The sequence below is a fragment of the Mytilus californianus genome, unplaced genomic scaffold (assembly GCF_021869535.1).
Source record: "Mytilus californianus isolate M0D057914Y unplaced genomic scaffold, xbMytCali1.0.p SCAF_9, whole genome shotgun sequence".
In the NCBI taxonomy this organism is placed as follows: domain Eukaryota; kingdom Metazoa; phylum Mollusca; class Bivalvia; order Mytilida; family Mytilidae; genus Mytilus; species Mytilus californianus.
Genome location: NW_026262745.1, coordinates 91,978,382 through 92,001,217, shown reverse-complemented (window position 1 = coordinate 92,001,217; position 22,836 = coordinate 91,978,382). Strand labels below are relative to the sequence as shown.

Here is a 22,836-nt window from a genome sequence, read left to right as displayed (position 1 = left end):
CTAAAACTTATGGTGTCTACACACCCACTAAAACTTTTGGTGTCAACACACCCACTAAAACGTATGGTGTCAACATACCCACTAAAACTTATAGTGTCAACACACCTACTAAAACTTATGGTGTCTACACACCCACTCAAACTTATGGTGTCAACACACCCACTAAAACTTATGTTGTCAACACACCCACTAAAATGTATGGTGTCAACACACCCACTAAAATGTATGGTAATAAAATCAATTGAAAGTGTAACCAGATTGAAATTGTAACATTGAACAAGTACAAATGTATGTCATTTAGATTGAATTCTTTTGTTAGAATGTCAGGTATTTTGTGAAATTGATTTTTTTATTATTATTCCAGGGAAGAGCAGCAGATTTGAAGTATATAGAATCAGCTGCCAGAATGATTGCCACTGTCTCAACCAAGTCTAAAATTGTTGTGGAGAAAAGTACAGTACCAGTCAAAGCTGCTGAGAGTATCGCAAATATATTGAAGGCCAATGTTAAACCTGGGGTCAAATATCAGGTAAGGGGTCAATCCTGAGGTTAAGTGAGAAAGGTTTTAGTACTGATAGACATACTGCAGTAATAGTCAGAGCTAGTTAGAGTATCAAAAATATATTGAAGGTCAATGTTAAACCTGAGGTCAAATATCAGGAAATAGGTCAATCTTGAGGTTATGGGGACCTGTTGCTGGTTATGTGGACAAAGTGTATTATCAATCAAGGCTGGTAAAGTTATACACCTTGTCCTTATTTGTCTTCCGTTCATGGAAAAGTTTTACATTTCATGAGAAAATATCTGATACCACTGTGTGAATGTTGTAAGATCTTGTAAAGGGTTGCAAAATTTAGGTGTCGGGTATTAATTTCAACATAAACATAGAAATTAAAGTTTGACATACAATGTAAGGTACAAAAAATAAGGGGAAATGTCGGTCAACCTCCTTAAAAATAGACATTGAGCTTCATTATTGTGATTTTCAGGAAATAATCCAAGACAGACTTAAAAATGAATCTGAATTGTCTATGTAATAAAAATGACTGTATTCATTGATCAGTAGAAGAATATAAGAAACACAAGATTTTGAACTGACTAAAAATTAACAGCAAGGTCAACTACAGTGAATTGTGTTCCATTAACCATTATCAGGAAACACCTTGGATACATAAAAACAGGGAAAAATATCGTATGTCTTCTTGGTTGCTGTTGATAGCCCCCTAGAAAACCTCGGAAAGCCATAAGTTCATAATTGCAAGGTTAACAGCATAACTGGTATTGGCTGACAAACCAAACCATCTAAAGTCCTAAATAAATGTTGATATTGTTGCAGGTTTTGTCAAACCCAGAGTTCTTAGCCGAGGGTACAGCTGTCAAGGATCTATTACAACCAGACAGAGTTTTGATTGGAGGAGACCAGACACCTGAAGGTCACGAGGCCATCCAGGCATTATGTTGGGTGTATGGACATTGGGTTTCAAAAGATAGAATTATAACTATGAACACATGGTCTTCAGAACTGTCTAAACTGGTTAGTTTATATAGCTATGAACACATGGTCTTCTGAACTGTCTAAATTGGTTAGTTTATATAGCTATGAACACATGGTCTTCTGAACTGTCTAAATTGGTTCGTTTATATAGCTATGAACACATGGTCTTCTGAACTGTCTAAATTCGTTAGTTTATATAGCTATGAACACATGGTCTTCTGAACTGTCTAAATTGGTTAGTTTATATAGCTATGAACACATGGTCTTCTGAACTGTCTAAATTGGTTCGTTTATATAGCTATGAACACATGGTCTTCTGAACTGTCTAAATTCGTTAGTTTATATAGCTATGAACACATGGTCTTCTGAACTGTCTAAATTCGTTAATTTATATAGCTATGAACACATGGTCTTCAGAACTGTCTAAATTGGTTAGTTTATATAGCTATGAACACATGGTCTTCTGAACTGTCTAAATTGGTTAGTTTATATAGCTATGAACACATGGTCTTCTGAACTGTCTAAATTGGTTCGTTTATATAGCTATGAACACATGGTCTTCTGAACTGTCTAAATTCGTTAGTTTATATAGCTATGAACACATGGTCTTCTGAACTGTCTAAATTCGTTAATTTATATAGCTATGAACACATATCTGAACAAATTAGTTTATTTGACTATGAATACTTCAGAACTACCTTAAATGATTAGCACAATAAAAACAATAGCAATAATACATGGTATTCAGAACTTTTGGTAAATTAATGTAAAATGTAAGATGTATAGTCAATAATTGGCAACTTGATTATTTAAAAAGACTTCAAAGCAAACAATCAGAAATTGGATTAAAAGTATATGTGGTGTTTATGTTAGTGACACTGATACCATATAGACATCCAGACAGGGCTTCCCCAGGGACAATATTTGAGACATAAAATTATGCTTCAAACATGTGCGTCGCTGAAACGATTGTAAAGTACCCACATCAAAACAATTATTTCTATCAAAGTTAAAGGTCAGAGATTTTTCTTACTTTTTAATATTTTTCATCATAGCAATCATTTATGTTTTCTGGACCATTATTAAAAGAATCTTAAAAGGAAAAGAAGAGACATAAAACTATGCTTTAAACACATATGTCGTTAAAACAATTTAGAAGTAGCCACTTCAAAAAAAAAAATATTTCTATCAAAGTTGTAAAGAAATTCTTTAGATGAAATGTGACTCCAGATAACCACAGCATTTCATTAAACTATACAATCAATGCCTTTATTAGTTAGTCCAATGTAAAATGCAATCAGCTGATTATTGATTTTCTATCAAAATGGTAACTAGTACAAGGTCAATTCCAAGTAATGTCTGATCAGGGAAAAGTCAGAGAACTAAGAAAAAAGTTAACAAGATAGACAAAGTCGAACCTTTATATCTCTTTTGCCAATAATAATTTAAATTGCCACAATTTTTATTTTTTTCGCAAAATGCGAAAATGGCGACTGCCAGCGGAAACCCTGTATCCAGAGACAAACCCATAGTTTGTTGTTTACAGATTTTGACACATTTGTGATTGATAATACTCTTTGTTAACAGATTTTGACACTTATTTTTATTTATTTATGCTGTTTACAGGCAGCCAATGCATTTTTAGCTCAGAGAATATCCTCAATAAATGCCATGTCAGCAATTTGTGAATCCACTGGAGCAGATGTTACAGAAGTAGCACATGCTGTTGGCATGGATACGAGAATAGGCAATAAATTCCTGAAAGCTAGTGTGGGTAAGTGTCCTTTTGTTGTCATAGATACCAGAATGAATAGTAAATTAAAAAAAAATAGTGTTAGTAAAACACAAGTTGTTATCATGGATACCAGTTTGAGCAATAAGTCCCTGAAAGATAGTTGTAGTAAGTGTTGTTGTTATGGATACCAGAATAAAAAAAGTTCTTGAATGTAAGTGTTAGTGATTTGGTTTTACTATCATGGCATATACCTTACACACAACACTTAGACAAAGAGAATATGTGCTGTTCAGTGACTGAGACAAAGAGCAGATGTGCTGTTCAGTGACTTAGACAAAGAGAATATATGCTGTTCAGTGATTGAGACCAAGAGCAGATGTGCTGTTCAGTGACTGAGACAAAGAGCAGATGTGCTGTTCGGTGACTGAGACAAAGAGAATATGTTCTGTTCAGTGATTGAGACAAAGAGCAGATGTGCTGTTCAGTGACTTAGACAAAGAGAATATGTGCTGTTCAGTGATTGAGACCAAGACCAGATGTGCTGTTCAGTGACTTAGACAAAGAGAATATGTGTTGTTAAGTGACTTAGACAAAGAGAATATGTGTGCTGTTCAGTGACTTAGACAAGGAGCATGTGTGCTGTTCAGTGACTTAGACAAAGAGAATATGTGCTGTTCAGTGACTGAGACAAAGAGAATATGTGCTGTTCAGTGATTGAGACCAAGAGCATGTGTGCTGTTCAGTGATTGAGACCAAGAGCAGATGTGCTGTTCAGTGACTGAGACAAAGAGCAGATGTGCTGTTCAGTGACTGAGACAAAGAGAATATGTGCTGTTCAGTGACTGAGACAAAGAGCAGATGTGCTGTTCGGTGACTGAGACAAAGAGAATATGTTCTGGTCAGTGACTGAGACAAAGAGAATATGTGCTGTTCAGTGACTTAGACAAGGAGCATGTGTGCTGTTCAGTGACTTAGACAAAGAGAATATGTGCTGTTCAGTGACTCAGACAAAGAGAATATGTGTGCTGTTCAGTGACTTAGACAAGGAACATGTGTGCTGTTCAGTGACTTAGACAAAGAGAATATGTGCTGTTCAGTGACTGAGACAAAGAGAATATGTGCTGTTCAGTGATTGAGACCAAGAGCAGATGTGCTGTTCAGTGGCTGAGACAAAGAGCAGATATGCTGTTCAGTGTCTTAGAAAAGGAGCATGTGTGCTGTTCAGTGACTTCGACAAGGAGCATGTGTGCTGTTCAGTGACTTAGACAAAGAGAATATGTGTTGTTAAGTGACTTAGACAAAGAGAATATGTGTGCTGTTCAGTGACTTAGACAAGGAGCATGTGTGCTGTTCAGTGACTTAGACAAAGAGAATATGTGCTGTTCAGTGACTGAAACAAAGAGAATATGTGCTGTTCAGTGATTGAGACCAAGAGCAGATGTGCTGTTCAGTGGCTGAGACAAAGAGCAGATGTGCTGTTCGGTGACTGAGATAAAGAGAATATGTTCTGTTCAGTGACTAAGACAAGGAGCATGTGTGCTGTTCAGTGACCGAGACAAAGAGCAGATATATTGTTCAGTGACTTAGACAAGGAGCATGTGTGCTGTTCAGTGTCTTAGACAAGGAGCATGTGTGCTGTTCAGTGACTTCGACAAGGAGCATGTGTGCTGTTCAGTGACTTAGACAAAGAGAATATGTGTTGTTAAGTGACTTAGACAAAGAGAATATGTGTGCTGTTCAGTGACTTAGACAAGGAGCATGTGTGCTGTTCAGTGACTTGGACAAGGAGCATGTGTGCTTTTCAGTGACTGAGACAAGGAGCATGTGTGCTGTTTAGTGACTTAGACAAAGAGAACATGTGCTGTTTTGTGACTTAGACAAAGAGAATTAGTGTTGTTCAGTGACTTAGACAAAGAGAATATGTGTGCTGTTCAGTGACTTGGACAAGGAGCATGTGTGCTGTTCAGTGACTGAGACAAGGAGCATGTCACTGAACAGCACACATGCTCCTTGTGTAAGTCACTGAACAGCCACATACCGGACCTACTCCTTTGCAACAGATTATTTTGAAATCTCTATCAATTTTTATACGACCGCAAAAATTAAAAATTTTTTGGTCGTATATTGGTATGACGTTGGCGTCGTCGTCGTCGTCGTCGTCGTCGTCGTCGTTGTCGTCGTCGTCGTCGTCGTCCGGCGTCGTCTGGCGTCGTCCGAAGACACATTGGTTTTCGCACTCTAACTTTAGTTTAAGTGAATGGATCTCCATGAAATTTCACCATAAGGTTCAATACCACGAAAGGAAGGTTGGGATTGATTTTGGGGGTTATGGTACCAACAGTTAAGGAATTAGGGGCCAAAAAGGGGCCAAAAATAAGCATTTTTGTAATTTTCAGACAATAACTTGTGTGTAAGTGTATAGATCTCTCTGACATTGTACCACAAGGTTCCATATCACAAAGGGAAGGCTGTAATTGATTTTGGGGGTAATTGCCTCAAAATTTTAGGAATTAGGGGCCAAAAAAGGGGCAAAAAACAAGCATTTTTCTAGTTTCATGACAATAACTTGTGTGTAAGTGTTTGGATATTTCTGAAATTGTACTACAAGGTTCCATATCACAAAGGGAAAGCTGGAATTGAGTTTGGGGGTAATTGCCCGAAACGTTTAGGAATTGGGGGCCAAAAAGGGGCCAAAAATAAGCATTTTTCTAGTTTCCAGACAATAACTTGTGTTCAAGTGTATGGATCTCTCTGAAATTGTACTGCAAGGTACCATACCACAAAGGGAAGGCTGGGATTGAGTTTGGGGGTGATGAATCATAAGGGGGTTCAAAAAATTTGGGGGGGGAGATTTTTTTTTTTTTTTTTTTTCTTTTTTTCCTTTTTTTTTTCTTTTAAAATTTTCCATTTTAAGTTGATTATTTCTGATTTATATTTAAAAGCAAATAATAATGATATGGTAGGAGATACACACCAAACAGGATGTGTAAATTATTATATAATAAGTATTGTGCAATAGCAAGAAATTTTCAATTGCACAGTATTGCACAATAGCAAGAAATCTTCAATTGCACAGTATTGCGCAATAGCAAGAAATCTTCAATTGCACAGTATTGCGCAATAGCAAGAAATATCCAATAGCACAATATTGCGCAATAGCAAGAAATTGTCAATTGTACAGTATTGCGCAATAGCAAGAAATATTCAATTGCACAGTGTTGTGCAAAAGAAGATACTTCGTATAAATTGCTTATTTCTTGATCAATTTCAATGGGGTTTTATTCTTGAATTCTTGGGGTTCTTTAATATGCTGAATCTAACCGTGTATTAAGTTTTTGGATTTTGGGCCCCGTTTTTAAATTGGTCCACATTGAGGTCCAAAGGGTCCAAAATTTAACTTTGTTTGATTTCATCAAAAATTGAATTATTGGGGTTCTTTGATATGCCGAATCTAACCGTGTATTTAGTTTTTTAATTTGGGGTCCCGTTTTTTAAATTGGTCTACATTAAGGTCCAAAGGGTCCAAAATTAAACTTAATTTGATTTTAACAAAAATTGAATTCTTGGGGTTCTTTGATATGCTGAATCTAAACATGTGTTTAGATTTTTGATTATGGGCCCAGTTTTCAAGTTGGTCCAAGTTGGGGTCCAAAAGTAAACTTTGTTTGATTTCAACAAAAATTGAATATATGGGGTTATTTGATATGCAAAATCTAAACATGTATTTAGATTTTAGATTTTTGGCCCAGTTTTCAAGTTGGTCCAAATTGGGGTCCAAAATTAAACTTTGTTTGATTTCAACAAAAATTGAATATATGGGGTTCTTTGATATGCTGAATCTTACCATGTATTTAGATTTTTTATTTGTGGGCCTGCTATCAAATTGGTTCATATTGAGGTCAAAAGGGTCCAAAATTAAACTTTGTTTGATTTCATAAAAAATTGAATTATTGGGGTTCTTTGATATGCCAAATCTAACTGTGTATTTAGATTTTTAATTTTGGGTCCTGTTTTTTAAATTGGTCTACATTAAGGTCCAAAGGGTCCAAAATTAAACTTAGTTTGATTTTAACAAAAATTGAATTTTTGGGGTTCTTTGATATGCTGAATCTAAACATGTGTTTAGATTTTTAATTATGGGACCAGTTTTCAAGTTGGTCCAAGTTGGGGTCCAAAATTAAACTTTGTTTGATTTCAACAAAAATTGAATATATGGGGTTCTTTGATATGCTGAATCTAAACATGTATTTAGATTTTAGATTTTTGGCCCAGTTTTCAAGTTGGTCCAAATTGGGGTCCAAAATTAAACTTTGTTTGATTTCAACAAAAATTGAATATATGGGGTTCTTTGATATGCTGAATCTTACCATGTATTTAGATTTTTTATTTGTGGGCCTGCTATCAAATTGGTTCATATTGAGGTCAAAAGGGTCCAAAATTAAACTTTGTTTGATTTCATCAAAAATTGAATAATTGGGGTTCTTTGATATGCCAAATCTAACCGTGTTTTTAGATTTTTAATTTTGGGTCCCGTTTTTTATATTTGTCTACATTAAGGTCCAAAGGGTCCAAAATTAAACTTAGTTTGATTTTAACAAAAATTGAATTCTTCGGGTACTTTGATATGCTGAATCTAAACATGTGTTTAGATTTTTGATTATGGGACCAGTTTTCAAGTTTGTCCAAGTTGGGGTCCAAAATTAAACTTTGTTTGATTTCAACAAAAATTGAATATATGGGGTTCTTTGATATGCTGAATCTAACCATGTATTTTGATTTTGGACATTGGACCATAATAGGTAAATTAAAAAAATTGAAGTTCTTAGACCACATTCTTTCTGTGTCAGAAACCTATGCTGTGTCAAATATTTAATCACAATCCAAATTCAGAGCTGTATCAAGCTTGAATGTTGTGTCCATACTTGCCCCAACTGTTCAGGGTTCGACCTCTGCGGTCGTATCAAGCTGCGCCCAGCGAAGCATTTTATTCTAATTAAAGTTTTAAAATTATTTTTTTCAAACTGCCTTAGTTTATAGCGGAACATTTATTTTGTACTCCATCATTTGAAACAGACGAAATCCTATAAAGTGTTTAATAAAGTCAGAATTTCAACTAAGTTATTAAACAATGAATACTAAAAATTATTTTTTTACAATTAATTGAAAATTATTGTAATTCTGAATAAGTTGAAAATCTCATTAACACCAGACAGAATGCAATGTTGTTATTTCATGTTATTTGATGCAAGAACAATTCTTATTGGGATACAATAAATTTTCTTACATACATTAAGGTTTATGACCCCTTCTGTGGCCTGTCAATTACGAAATTTTCAAACTGCAATAGTATCAAAACAGCAAAGATAATGAATAAAAGAGATGGACCATTTTGTACATATGTCAAAGGGAAACTTCGTGTAAAGCATTATTATTTATAGTTTAATTGCATTTAGTAGAAAAAGAGAATTTAGTGAAATTAAAACCAAGATTTTTGAAGAAAATCCACAGGCTACAGAGATTTTTGTTATAAAATTTTAAACATAGATTATTTACTTCTTTTTCTATGATCAGCTAGCGTTTATTGTTTACAAAAAGTTCTAAACAACCTTTAAATTCCAAAACACCTCGTGCTGGGTCACTAAAGTCGAGCACACCCTAAAAGTTGTACTTGAATTAGTCCATATTTATATTTGTTTTAACCAATATCTGAATTTATAAACTTGTTTTAAAGGAATTATTGCTAGCACTGCATGCAATAATTCTGTATCTATCAAGCATTTAATTGTCAAATATGAGAGTACAAACGGAAAGGCTGTGGATTTTCTATAAAATTTCCTTATGTTTAGCATTGAATCAAGACAAGGGTACATAATCCTTAAGTTTTCAAAAATATTGCAAATTTTCATTAGAATTCCCTTAAAAAAAATTGAGTGTTAAGGATTTAGATATAATTGTCAAAGGGTATTGGTTCGGGAACCCTAACCAAATTAATTTACGGTATTACTCAATTGTCTCAATATTGGTCATTTGAATCCTCTACCGTGCCGTAGTGATGCTGATCAAAGATTACACTAGTCTGGCAATAAACACACCTCTTACAATGTAAACACACCCCTATCAATATGGCCATTCCCCTTATATTGTAAACACACTCCTATCAATATGAGCACTTCCCATACATTGTGAACACACCCCTATCAATGTGAGCACTCCCCAAACATTGTGACCACACCCCAAACAATATGAACACTCCCCATACAATATTAACACAACCTAAAATATATGAACACACATCTAGTTTACAAAATGTAAGTGCCATTAGTAATATGTATATATTCCTAACAATATGAACACCTCCATACAATTTGAACCTATCCCTAACTATATGAATACACCCTTAACAATATTTACACAACCTAACAATATGAACACACCTCTATTAATATGAACACCCTTTTAACAATATTTACACAACCTAACACCATGAACACACCTCTAACAATATGGTTGATAAGTCAGAAAGTAGAAAGAGCAGTAAAAATGAACAATATTTTACATAGTAGAACAATTATGGTTACTTGTTAGTATCGGTAAGTACTGGACGTGGACCAATTATGGCATTTTATAAATTTTGTTATAAATTTCAAAAAGATATGTTGGTTTTTCCCTAAAAATTTGGTTTTGCACAGATTGTAATCAAAATATGTGCATGTATTGGTCAGAAAATGTCCTCAGATTTATCTCTTTCTTATCCATATTTCTGCATGAATTCGGTACCAATTATTGTCATACACCATGTACATTTTTTGTTGAACAATTCATTAAGTTTTAAGATGGAGAAAAAGTTGCTTTATAAGATGTTCAAAATGCTACATTAATAAGCCATTAATGTAATAACATCATGTGAAATTGTTTATTAAATGCAGTGGTCTTACTAAAGTATTCAGGGGCGGATTCAGGTGGGGGTGTGGCGGACGTGCGCCTCCTAAAATTTGCAAAGCATGGCTTGTCCTCAGCTTAATAAAGAATATTTCAATAATTTTACCTCAAAAAAAATTTAAGTTTGCGCCCCACTAACTTAATATCCTGGATCCGCCCTTGGTATTATTTATCCAAGTATTTGGTAATTATAGGTACTTTGTGATTATTGGTCCTCAACCAGTATAAAGTTTTCCTCCTTGATGGATTGTTTTACTGGTGTAAACTGACTTAAGATTGAAATACTTGGTGAATTTTGAAATGAGAATACAGAAAATTCTGTTTTTTTTTTAAAAAGTGTAATCTATTCAAAATATACAAGCTGGAGTTTTATACACATTTTGATTATTTTAAAAATAAAGTTAATGTTTTTTAGCTCCCTTTCGTAAAGGGGCATTTCACTTTTAGCAGTCAGTTAGGTTCAATTTTGCCAAAATAAGTTCAAAAACATCACTGATGTATTATTGACTTGCAAGTCAATATTTCAAGCCTGTTCAGTTATTAGAAAGAAAAAAATGTCAATATATTGAAATGTTAAACAAGAGAACCTATGGGGAAGAACCATTTTGGTGACTGATTCTTCCCTCAAAAAATCAGTCTTATTCAGGTGAAATGATGATTAACATATTTTTTTTTATCTATGACATGAAATCAAACAGACCTTGAAAAATCATCATTATATGATTGCATGGGCTTGTCTGTTTTAATATTTATGTCTACATCAGGTCATATGACTATCAGCAATCTTCAGAGGTCATCTCTATGGTTATTTAGATGTTGTCTAGTCTAAAATACACACAAAATGCTGATACATTATAACGAGTTAATGCATTGTTAATTGGTTTTTTTTTTTACTTTTTGTAATTTAGATTTAAGTTCTAGAATGTTATAAATCAAATATGAGAATTTGAGTCAAATAGGTAAAGATAAATTTGACAGCAATTATCCCTTTATGTGAAGACGGAATTGATAATTAGAGCTAGAAAATGTGAAAAACTGAATTCATAATTAGGGCTAGAAAATGTGAAGAAGTGAATCTATAATTAGGGCTAGAAAATGTGAAGAACTGAATCTATAATTAGAGCTAGAAAATGTTAAGAGCTGGATTTATAATTAGAGCTAGAAAATGTAAAGAACTGAATTCATAATTTGAGCTATACTGATAACTGGCTAGGACATAATCATGTATATTCACAATTAGTGCTAGAAAAATGTTAACAACAGAAACCTCAATTGTAGAGCTAGAAAACTGAAAAAAAGCTGTAGAGTTTGAATGTTGAAAAAATATATTTATTGAAACTGCTGCACACTTTTGTTATTGTTTACTAATGATCTACAGTATATATTATATAGATGACAAAGGAGGACAATGTTTAAATAGATTTCTCTTCTTTGTTCAACCTCCATCACCATTATACCATTATCTTTGCATGTATTCCTTTTCCATGTCAACAGGGATTCAAAATATACAAGAAATTTTAAGATAGGAAATTCTGAAAATGTTTACAAATTTATGAATTCAATGTTATTTTGTTTTAGATAGTATCATTAAATACTGTTAACCATCTAATATTCCTAACCGAATTTTTGCAAATTTCCAGAAAAATAATGTTAATATATTAATTGTTATGAATATGTAAAAAAAATATATCTTCCCTTATTTAATTACATCAAAAATGACAAAAATGTATGACTTTGAATTTGGCTCAAAACAACTAAATGCAAAAAGAAGTATCTGCACAAATAAGATGGTTTACAGTTCATCAATACAAAACATTTGGTAAAAAGCTATAAAAGTTAACAAATTATTAATCAATTTAAAGATGTTCGCTCCTCTTGTTTTTGATTTTTTGCCAGATATTCCGAATCCTCTGGGTTTATCCATGTAGTGCCATTAAAAATTTTGCCCGCTAACCCCTACTTTTCTTTTCAGAATTTTATTACATAGAGTTTAAAAATCCTTATTTGAAAATCTTATAAAGTCCTTGTTATTTTTTCATTGTTTTTGAAAGAAAAAAGGTGACAATGTTAAATGTATGAAAAATCTAGAGAGAATCATTTCCTACCAAATTTTCAATGGCTTATATCTCGCAAACAAGCTCACGGACCCTTCATTTTTTTCTGCTTTTTTAGTTCCTTCATTTATATACTATAAATTTATAACAGTCTTTTAAAAAGCTTGTTATTTTGAAACAGAGTAGCGAACATCCTTAAAGACATTTCGGAAAACAATATTGTATGAACTTTTAGACATCCAAAAAAATGCAGATATATTCTGATATAAATGTTTGAATCCCTGTTATGCTGCTTATTGCACGTCTTTCACCTTTTGCTCCTCCTGACAACCAGCTGGTTGTTAATTGCAGGTTATGGTGGTATTTCAGGATTTGGTGGCAGCTGTTTCCAGAAAGATGTACTGAACCTTGTTTACCTGTGTGAATGTCTCAACTTACCTGAGGTGGCAGAATACTGGCAACAGGTAACAAACAACAGTTGCAGATTAACCGGGTGGCATAGGGGGCAAGTGCCACCCACCCCAGTCAGGGTCACCAATTTTTTTTTTTTAAGTATTAATTTTATTGTGACTGAATCCTATAATCGAGAGTGGATATTGACTCACAGCTTGATGACTTCTTTAACTGGTCGTTAATTAACCCCAGCTTAAACCATGCATGATTTATTACTTATCGATGGGTGTGTAAATATTGGCAGCTATGTGTAATGTCTGTTTCCAAGAGGCTTTATTAACTACTGATTAGAATAAGAATACAAACTTTTTTTATTGGTTTCTAATCTAATATTACAGGAATGTTACCATGTTCAGGAAAGAAATGCCCAACCAAAATCAGTCTTTTAAAAAATTAAGTAAAAAAATATGTTTAAGTGTCAAAAACAAAAGCAGTGGTTGTCATTTGTTTTTGTATATATATCATATTTGTTTGCGCTTATTGTTTTGTACATATATCAGGCTGTTAGTTTTCACGTTTGAATGGTTTTACATTTGTCATTTCAGGGCCACTTATAGCTTACAATACGGTATGAGTTTTGCTCATTGTTGAAGGCCGTACGGTGACCTGTAGTTGTTAACTTCTATGGCATTTGATCTCTGGTAGAGAGTTGTCTCATTGACAATCATACCACATCTCCTTACTTTTATATTATGTATCTGTGTGAACTGAATATTAAAACACAGTCAAGGTGGTAGAAAAGAAACAAACAACAATTGTTTATTTTTGTGTATTTCTGAACTGAATAGGAGCAGTAGCACAGTGGAAATGTGTAATAAACAGCTGACTAATTTATCTCTGTGAATACCCAATGTTCACCTTTGCAATTATAATTTCTTTTATTTTGTTATTTCAAAAATTTGATATTTGGAGGATAAACGTCTTCTATTTGAAAAGATCCTTATTTATAAGGAGAAAGTCATGTGTATTTGAAAGTATTAGTCAACAGAAGAATTATAAAAATAGTGAAAATGTCATGTACTTATACCTGTTACCTTATGATTATAGCTTGCATTTTGTTACTTACTTTATAAATTTGAAGTCAGATTGATCCATTAGATTCAGGAGGGGACCATTGTTAATCAACTTATTTTCGCGTTTAGCCAATTTTGTTGGCAATTTATATTCTGGATTTTGTAATTTTGTCCATGTATCTTTAATAGAAAATATCAAAGTTAGACACTTTCATGACTATTTTGTAATATTTGCATTATTTAAATTGACGGCTCACAAATATAAGTTTATTTACAGTATTGTTTATTGCTCATTTACTTTGTTGGCAGACAAATAAGTATTTAACAACAGAAATTTGGAATATAAGTCGCATCAATCTATCATTGTGCCTATAATAATAGATGCATCTTCTTTCACATTTACAGTAATTAAAATTGATGCATCTTTCTTCACAGGTAATTAACATAAACGACTACCAGAGAAGACGATTTGCCAATAAGATAATAGAATGTCTGTTTAATACAGTGACCAACAAAAATATTGCAATCTTTGGTTTTGCTTTCAAGAAAGACACTGGTGATACAAGGTAATACTGTGGATTCATTTATTTTCGTGGGGACCAATTTATGTGGATTAAGGAAAACTTGCATGTTCGTTGATATTTAATTTGTGGTTTTGACAAAGTCTGCATACAAGCCTATGGAAAATTTGTTATTCGTTGAACATTTAATTTCGTGGTTCACCTATACCCACTAAATCTACGAAAATTGGTATCTAACGAATAATAATGAATCCACAGTATAGAAATAAGAAGATGTGGTATGATCACCAATGAGGCAACTCTCCACCAGAGTTCAAATGACATGAATGAAGTGGATGTAAGCAATTATATGAGACCGTACAGCCTTATACCATATACCGGTAGTCGGCTATAAAAGGCCTTGACATGAAAAATGTGAAACAATTCAAACGAGAAAACTAATGGATGAATTTATAACAAAACATTTTACAAATACAAATATGACGGACATGAACCAATGACAACCACTGAACTACAGGCTACTGACTTGGGACAGGCACATAAAGAATATGGCAGAAATTCCAAATTAAACACCAAATGAATTACACACAATATCATACAAATTGAAAAATGACACTTCTAGAAATTAATAAAAAAAAATCTCCTCCACTTCATAGCCCATGAATGTTTATGCAACTTTTAACAAATTACTAAGAACTGTAAATGGTCTAATCCATTGGACTGTATGCAAGATACATGCAATATCTACACCATTAAAATCAAAGACAAAAAAACTGCCCAGTAAACTTCATGATAAAGATTAGCAATAAAACTGGTTGTGCTTTGATAATATGATTATTTCCAAGTACATTGATAGATTTTTACATACATTTACCAAAGATTTATTGAAACATTATAGTTATAGTCAACAAGATAAACCATAAGCCTGCTTACCCAGGCCAATGAAAATGTAGTAGGGCCAGCAGCAAGTTCCTTAAAAGAGGAACTACAGAGAGGTTATTTGGTTTTTTTTTTGCCATGACAGCTTGTTTTTCTACTTGAATTATCATTTTAATATCTCTCAAGTATATTGAACCACCTACATATCATAAAACTTTTTTTTATATTTACAGAGAATCAGCTGCAATTTATATATGTAAATATTTAATGGATGAAGGAGCCAAATTACATATCTATGATCCAAAAGTAGAGGAAAAACAGTTAATAACGTAAGTATCTTCAATGTATTTTGATTTGATTTGATTTTTTGGTGTTTTAACGCCACTTTTAAGCACCGCTTTTGGGCTATTTCGTGGCAGCCAGTTTTTATTGGTGGAGGAAGCCGGAGTGCCAGGAGAAAACCCCTGACCTTCGATAGAAAAACTGACAATCCTAGTCAATTTTTAAAAGATTGGAGTCGAGTGCACCCGCATGAGCGGGGTTCGAACTCACAACCTCAGTGTTGACTGGCTAGTGATTAAAGTAGTAACTACTTAGACCACTCGGCCACCGAGGCCCCTTCTTCAATGTATTAACTCAGTCTTCTGAATACAAGAACTTTTCACTGTAAACTTTTATAATCAACCCTTGATAGATATGGATACTTTATACTGTTTTGTGAACTTTAGCTTTATATAAACAACAGGTCAAAAATCTGTCAATCATTGAATTCACCATTTCAGGTGCAAACCAAATCCAGAAAAGTGCTTGGCTGCACAAAATTTTTAAAGTGTTATTTTTTTCATTTTCAGAATATAATGCATTCTGGGAAATATCCTCAAATGTTCTACTTGATTAAAATTGTCTAAATCAAAGGATAACCATAACAACATGGTATAACCTCCTACTCATTTTGGTGTACAACCATTGAAATTACCCACAATCCTTTGTATTCTGAAATGGTGAATTATACAGAATGAAACTCATTCTTTTTTAATGGAAAGAGTTGCAAAAAAGTTATGTTGTCATCAGAAAATTTGACGTGCACAGTAAGAACTTTGGATATATATATTGATTAAATTAATTATTGCCTTAAACCACAAGCATCAATTCTGCAATGCATCAGAAAATTTCTATGGTTGTAATTTGACAAGACAACCACAAATCATGATCCAAGTAACAAGTAGGAATTAATTTATTTTTGTTTGCATAAAGCACAGTAGCAAATGTTTACATCTCATTTTGAAGGGCACACTTATTATTCAATCTGCAAATTTTAACCACCTCACAAAATGTTAATGCATTGAAATTATAAAAATAACAACTCTGGAAAATATCCACATTGGATTGATGAGTGAGATAAAATTTATGGAATTCATATATGACTATGAGATATGAAAAACTAGTACTTTGTGAATTTCAGGGAACTAACACATCCAGCTATCTCAGACGACCCAAGCAGAGTAAAGGAACTGGTAACCATCCATAAAGATCCATACAAGGCTGCAGAGAATACACATGCTCTGGTGGTCTGTACAGAATGGGATGAATTCATAGTAAGTTGGGAACAAATAACCTGAAACAGGGGAGAGTTTCAAGGACTTCATATTTTCCAAGAATTTCTTCCATCTGTTGCATGCTTATATTGAATAACATGTCGAGACATTTTTTTTCGATATTTAATAAAATGGAATAAATTCTTGGTATCTAGTGGTTTGTTTTGAATTTTATCATAGAAATAAATAAAACGGCACTGTATTTCAAATTGTTTGAGGATAAATATTTGATCAAACCTTTCATGTATTGTAAATGTAAATTCACAAACTTTTGGGTGCATTTGATATTATTATTGTTGTACAATGCACAAAAATTCCATTCTTTATTCTAAGATCAATTATTTTGACTTCAGGAAATGGTGCATACAAATAATTGAAATATAAAATGCGATTCTTATTTTTGTGAAACGTATCCCATCACATTGCGATTCTTATTTTTGTGAAACGTATCCCATCACATTGTGATTTTTATTTTTGTGAAACGTATCCCATCACATTGTGATTCTTATTTTTGTGAAATGTATCCCATCACATTGCGATTCTTATTTTTGTGAAACGTATCTCATCACATTGCGATTCTTATTTTTGTGAAATGTATCCCATCACATTGTGATTTTTATTTTTGTGAAATGTATCCATCACATTGTGATTCTTTTTTGTTTTGAAACGTATCCCATCACATTGTGATTCTTTTTTGTTTTGAAACGTATCCCATCACATTGTGATTCTTTTTTGTTTTGAAACGTATCCCATCACATTTTTTCTAAATTTACAGAAAATGGAATGTTTCTTCAGACTTTTTTATCTGTCAGAGAAAGAATTTTGAAATGTCATGTATTAACAGTATGGTCTTTATAAATATAATAAATGCAGATTGCAAATGGGCTGTTTTCAATAAAGATATTGATTGAAAAAACTAGGTTTGCTCACATAACAAGAAGGTAAAAAGAGTTATGTAAAAAATTAGTAATTGAACAGTTAAAAATGGAAGAGGACTAACAGACATTTTTACAAATCTCTTGTACAGTGATTTTTATACGACCGCAAAAAAATTTTTGTGGTCGTATATTGGTATGACGTTGGCGTCGTCGTCGTCGTCGTCGTCGTCGTCGTCGTCGTCGTCGTCGTCGTCGTCCGGCGTCGTCGTCGTCCGGCGTCGTCGTCCAAATACACATTAGTTTTCGCACTCTAACTTTAGTTTAAGTGAATGGATCTCATTGAAATTTTACCATAAGGTTCAATACCACAAAAGGAAGGTGGGGATTGATTTTGGGGGTTATGGTACTAACAGTTAAGGAATTAGGGGCCAAAAGGGGCCAAAAATAAGCATTTTTGTAACTTCCAGACATAACTTGTGTGTAAGTGTATGGATCTCTCTGACATTGTACCACAAGGTTCCATATCACAAAGGGAATGCTGGGATTGATTTTGGGGGTAATTGTCTCCAAATTTTAGGAATTAGGGACCAAAAAGGGGCAAAAAACAAGCATTTTTCTAGTTTCATGACAATAACTTGCTTGTAAGTGTATGGATCTTTATGAAATTGTACTACAAGGTTCCATATCACAAAGGGAATACTGGGATTGATTTTTGGGGTAATTTCCTCCAAATATTAGGAATTAGGGGCCAAAAAGGGGCAAAAAACAAGCATTTTTCTAGTTTCATGACAATAACTTGTTTGTAAGTGTATGGATCTTTATGAAATTGTACTACAAGGTTCCATATCACAAAGGGAAGGCTGGGATTGATTTTGGGGGTTTTCACTCAAAATTTTAGTAATTAGGGGCCATAAAAGGGCAAAAAAAACATGCATTTTTCTAGTTTCAGGACAATAACTTGTGTGTAAGTGTATGGATCTTTATGAAATTGTACTGCAAGGTTCCATATCACAAAGGGAAAGCTGGAATTGAGTTTGGGGGTAATTGCCCTAAACGTTTAGGAATTTGGGGCCAAAAAGGGGCCAAAAAACAAGCATTTTTCTAGTTTCCAGACAATAACTTGTGTTCAAGTGTATGAATCTCTCTGAAATTGTAGTGCAAGGTACCATACCACAAAGGGAAAGCTGGGATTGAGTTTGGGGGCGGTGAATCATAAGGGGGTTCAAAAAATTGGGGGGGGGGGGGGGGGGGTTTCCTTTTTTTTCTTTAACATTTTCCATGAAAAATTTCTGCCCATCATATCATCTCAGGCATCTGGTGTAACTGACATTACCTGAAGTTATATTTTACCTGTAAATCAATTAACATGCATAATTATATGGCTTCACTTGTCAGCTTGGGTGTCAAACATACTGGTAAGCAACGATTTTTACCTCAGGCTAACTGCCGTTGTGTAACAAAAACTGTGTATTTATTGGGTTACTTCCCTTGATTTATCCTGTTTTAAGTTACTTTCCTTTTAATAATGAAAATTTTTAAAAGAATATAAATAAAATATAAATTGAACAAATAATCATAAAAGGATGGTTATTAAATGATTTTAAATGTCTTAGGACAAATAAAAAATAATAATTTGAAAATTATTTGAGGATTCTATACTTCCTTTTAAGGCTTAAATTGAAATTTATATAATAACTATGACCCTAACTTTACAGATAGAATGAATTTCTGAGTTTGCAAATAAAAACTATTTGCAAGAGAAAAAAAAAATAAATAAAAACTATTTGCAGACAGCTAAAAAAATGTTCTGGTTGCAATGATTGTTTTATAGAATATGAAGTAAAAAATTTAAAGAACATACTGGAAAAAACAATGTTAGATTGAACATGTAGAATATAAAGATGGAGAAACTTTATAAGTACAAGGGTACTATAAACATAATAAATTGGATGGAAAGTTGAAGAAAACACACTTTAAAAGACCATTTTTACAGCACACGGTTACATTTACAACAAAATTAATGTCGATTAAAAACCTCCTGATCTGAGTCCTAATCTCCTGACCAAAATTTCCCAATCTCCTGATCTGAGTTTCACAGTCCATCACATGTATGAATAGGTAAATTGAAAATTTTTAAGTTCTTAGACCACTTTCATTCTGTGTCAGAAATCTATGCTGTGTCAAATATTTAATTACAATCCAAATTCAGTGCTGTATCAAGCTTGAATGTTGTGTCCATACTTGCCCCAACTGTTCAGGGTTCGACCTCTGCGGTCGTATCAAGCTGCGCCCCAGCGGAGCATTTTATTTAGTCTGTTTTTAAATAATTGATAGAATTTGTCTTGTACTTTCAGAATTATGATTATGAGAAGATTTATGGCAGTATGTTGAAACCAGCTTTCTTATTTGATGGTAGAATCATACTTGATCATCAGAAATTAATGGGATTAGGTTTTAATGTGATAACGATCGGCAAAAGATTACAACGACCAAACGTTCACAGACCATATGCACCAGCACCAGCACAATAGTTGTCAATTTTGGGTTGTTAACTTGTTGTTTTGTATTTAGAGGGAATTTATTTTGACAATCATATTTCCATTTTGTTATGACATATCAAAAGCATGAATAAATCTGTTACATTCTGCGTTACCATGGTAATAGTTAATTGAAAATAAGGATTTATATTAAAGAATCAAATACCATCAGAAATCTACACATTCTGTTTATAATTATTTGAGGTAAACCACAGAGATCTTTCATGAATCAATCATTTCATAAATAAATGTCTGCATTCACTCATATTAATGTAGATATGAAAATGAAATAACATAGATGCAGAATTCAGATTTAATATTTAAGTGATGAATTTAAAATGTTATTATTGTTTACATGTTAAAATTGGCAGACAGCATTTATTTACTCAATGAATTTGATCTGATTAGGCATGGATTAAACTGATCTGTAATTGAGGAACATTCTAATTAAAGGAAAAGAAAATAGTCACAGTAATTATATTAACAAACAAAAGTATTAATGTTACCACAGATGTGTTTGTAATGACTCATAGATAACCATTTCCTATTAATTCCTCAATAGAATGTCCCTCAGGTATGTAGTCTTTTAGGCCACGTGTCATCTAAAGTAATTTATCAAGAAATAGTCTTATTATATTAAAATTATTTTGCATTTTCACATTTATAAAACATTACAGAATTTGTCTGCTAGCATTTAGTGTTGTGGGAAATTGTACTAATGAGCTGTTAGTGTTGTGGAAGTGTCAAGGTAAAGGGCACTAATTCTAACATACTTGAAACAGTGTCTGAAATGATAATCAATTTATGTTCCAAGTGTTAAAGGGAGGTAATTTTTAATGAATTGACAAAAGTTACTTCCCTTGATTGGTGAATCTCTTTTGTTTTACTGACATTTTCTGTATTTGTGTTTTGCATACTGTGCACAGAAAAAGTCAGAAGGTTGGCTGTGATAAAATTTAGATCAAAAACTTGCTCATAATTTTTCATTAATATTTGCAATGTTCTGCATTTCATTTGTTAACTCCAATTGTTTTTTTTTTTATTTTTCAAGAAGTAGTATAATTTTATGATATGAATTGTGGGTATATGCTCAGATTTTTTCAAGGAGGATGCCATTTTATTCACCACTGTAATCATGATTATGTTAGGGTTATTTTATTTAAGTTATTTGAATTTTATTTTTCAAAGTAATGAAACAACTTTTAGCAAGATTTCAATCTCTGAAAAATGAAATCTAACAATGTGACAATGAAGTATAGTTTCCCAAATTTTTAATTGTTATTTCAGCGTGTTCTTTCATTCTTTTTTTAGTTATTACTGTGTTGATGCATTTTTTTACTAAAATATAGGTTTGATCCCGACACTGTTGATATAGTGACAAAATTTTAGGTCAATCTAATATTAGTATCTTTCTCCAGTTTACTTCCCTTTTATCACACTGCAAAAACAAATACACAGATATAATGAAAAGTATGAATTAAGTGTAGCAATAGAGAAGGATTTTCTTTCCAAAATTACCCCCGTCATAGTAAGCCACTACTCTACTTAGATAAATGAGTTATCCATTAGTGCCAATGGAGAATGATTATAAATCAACTAGGTCAATAGTAGCCTTGCTACATAAACTCTTAAATTTGACTTCCAAATTTTTTCGGTTAAAGATTTTTTTATTCATTATGAAACTGTTAGAAATTAATGTGAGGTTTCTGAAAAAAGTGCAACTGAATTAGATTCAGTTATTTAAGAGTCATACTTTTATTCTGTTCATGCGTAATTCAAAGGTGGCATTAATAGATTTTGCATTCACACCAATTAATACATATATTTATGTCCAAATTTATAGTAGGGAATTTCCCAATACTAAAAAACTGTGACATATTTACCCCATTACAAAGGGAGGGCACTTTTTATATAACAATGATTAAATCACATTCAACCTGTTAGATTAATATTGAATGATGATAAATATGTTGTTTAGTGATTATTGTTTATGACACTAGTACTGCCAAATGATTATGTTTCTATGTTGTGTTGTCTTCTAACTAAATCATTATGAGATCCAGTTAAATGTCCACAAAGTTATCACTTATAAATAATTTCCATTTAGGAAATTATAATGCAATCCTGGGACCATTACTTTGACATTATTTTATATTTGATATTTACATTTATATCGCTTAAGCATAATAAAGAATTTCTGACAATTTTTTAGTTTCCTTTCTACAGTTGGAATTATTATACCCCCACTTTACAAGTAGGGGCTACATTGCATTTACTAGTTTCCTATGTCTATATAAAAATAAGGAGATGTGGTATTATTGTCAATGAGACAACTATCCACCAAAGTTCAAATGAAGTGGATGTAAGCAATTATAGGTAACCGTATGGCCTTTAATAATGAGAAAAAACCATACCATATAGTCAGCTATAAAAGGCCCTAAATATCTATGTCACACTTTTCTCAGTTGGTCAGAGCTTAACAGTGATCAATTGTGAGCACTTTGTAGATCTGACAGACACCTTTGCCTGCATAGGTACTCTGTGAAAGTACAGAATGTGCCAAATTCTGGGAATGAGGAAAATTGAACATTTTGTAAAGGAATATATGTACAGGAACAAAGACTGTTGAAATCTGGAAATCTTTATAGATAATTAATGGTTCTTCAAACGAGAGGGAGTTTCTCCAGTACATTGTACTACTGTACTAAACACAATGACTTCATATTTGGTCAGTAGC

The 22,836-nt window shown here is 32.8% G+C and overlaps 1 protein-coding gene across 3 annotated transcripts in view; it reads left to right on the top strand.

Moving 5' to 3' along the window:
• LOC127716409 (UDP-glucose 6-dehydrogenase-like) overlaps positions 1-22,305 on the top strand; it is a 36,516-nt gene extending 14,211 nt beyond the window's left edge. For 2 of the 3 annotated variants that reach the window (XM_052222609.1, XM_052222607.1), the window contains exons 4-11: positions 365-529; positions 1,337-1,534; positions 3,122-3,269; positions 12,575-12,687; positions 14,125-14,255; positions 15,323-15,418; positions 16,552-16,684; positions 19,917-22,305. In XM_052222609.1, the coding sequence (XP_052078569.1) occupies positions 365-529; positions 1,337-1,534; positions 3,122-3,269; positions 12,575-12,687; positions 14,125-14,255; positions 15,323-15,418; positions 16,552-16,684; positions 19,917-20,093 (1,161 nt within the window). In that variant the 3' untranslated portion in view covers positions 20,094-22,305. The remainder of the gene's footprint in view (positions 1-364; positions 530-1,336; positions 1,535-3,121; positions 3,270-12,574; positions 12,688-14,124; positions 14,256-15,322; positions 15,419-16,551; positions 16,685-19,916) is intronic. The other variant, XM_052222608.1, reaches the window with a different exon arrangement.
• Positions 22,306-22,836: the final 531 nt, after the last annotated feature.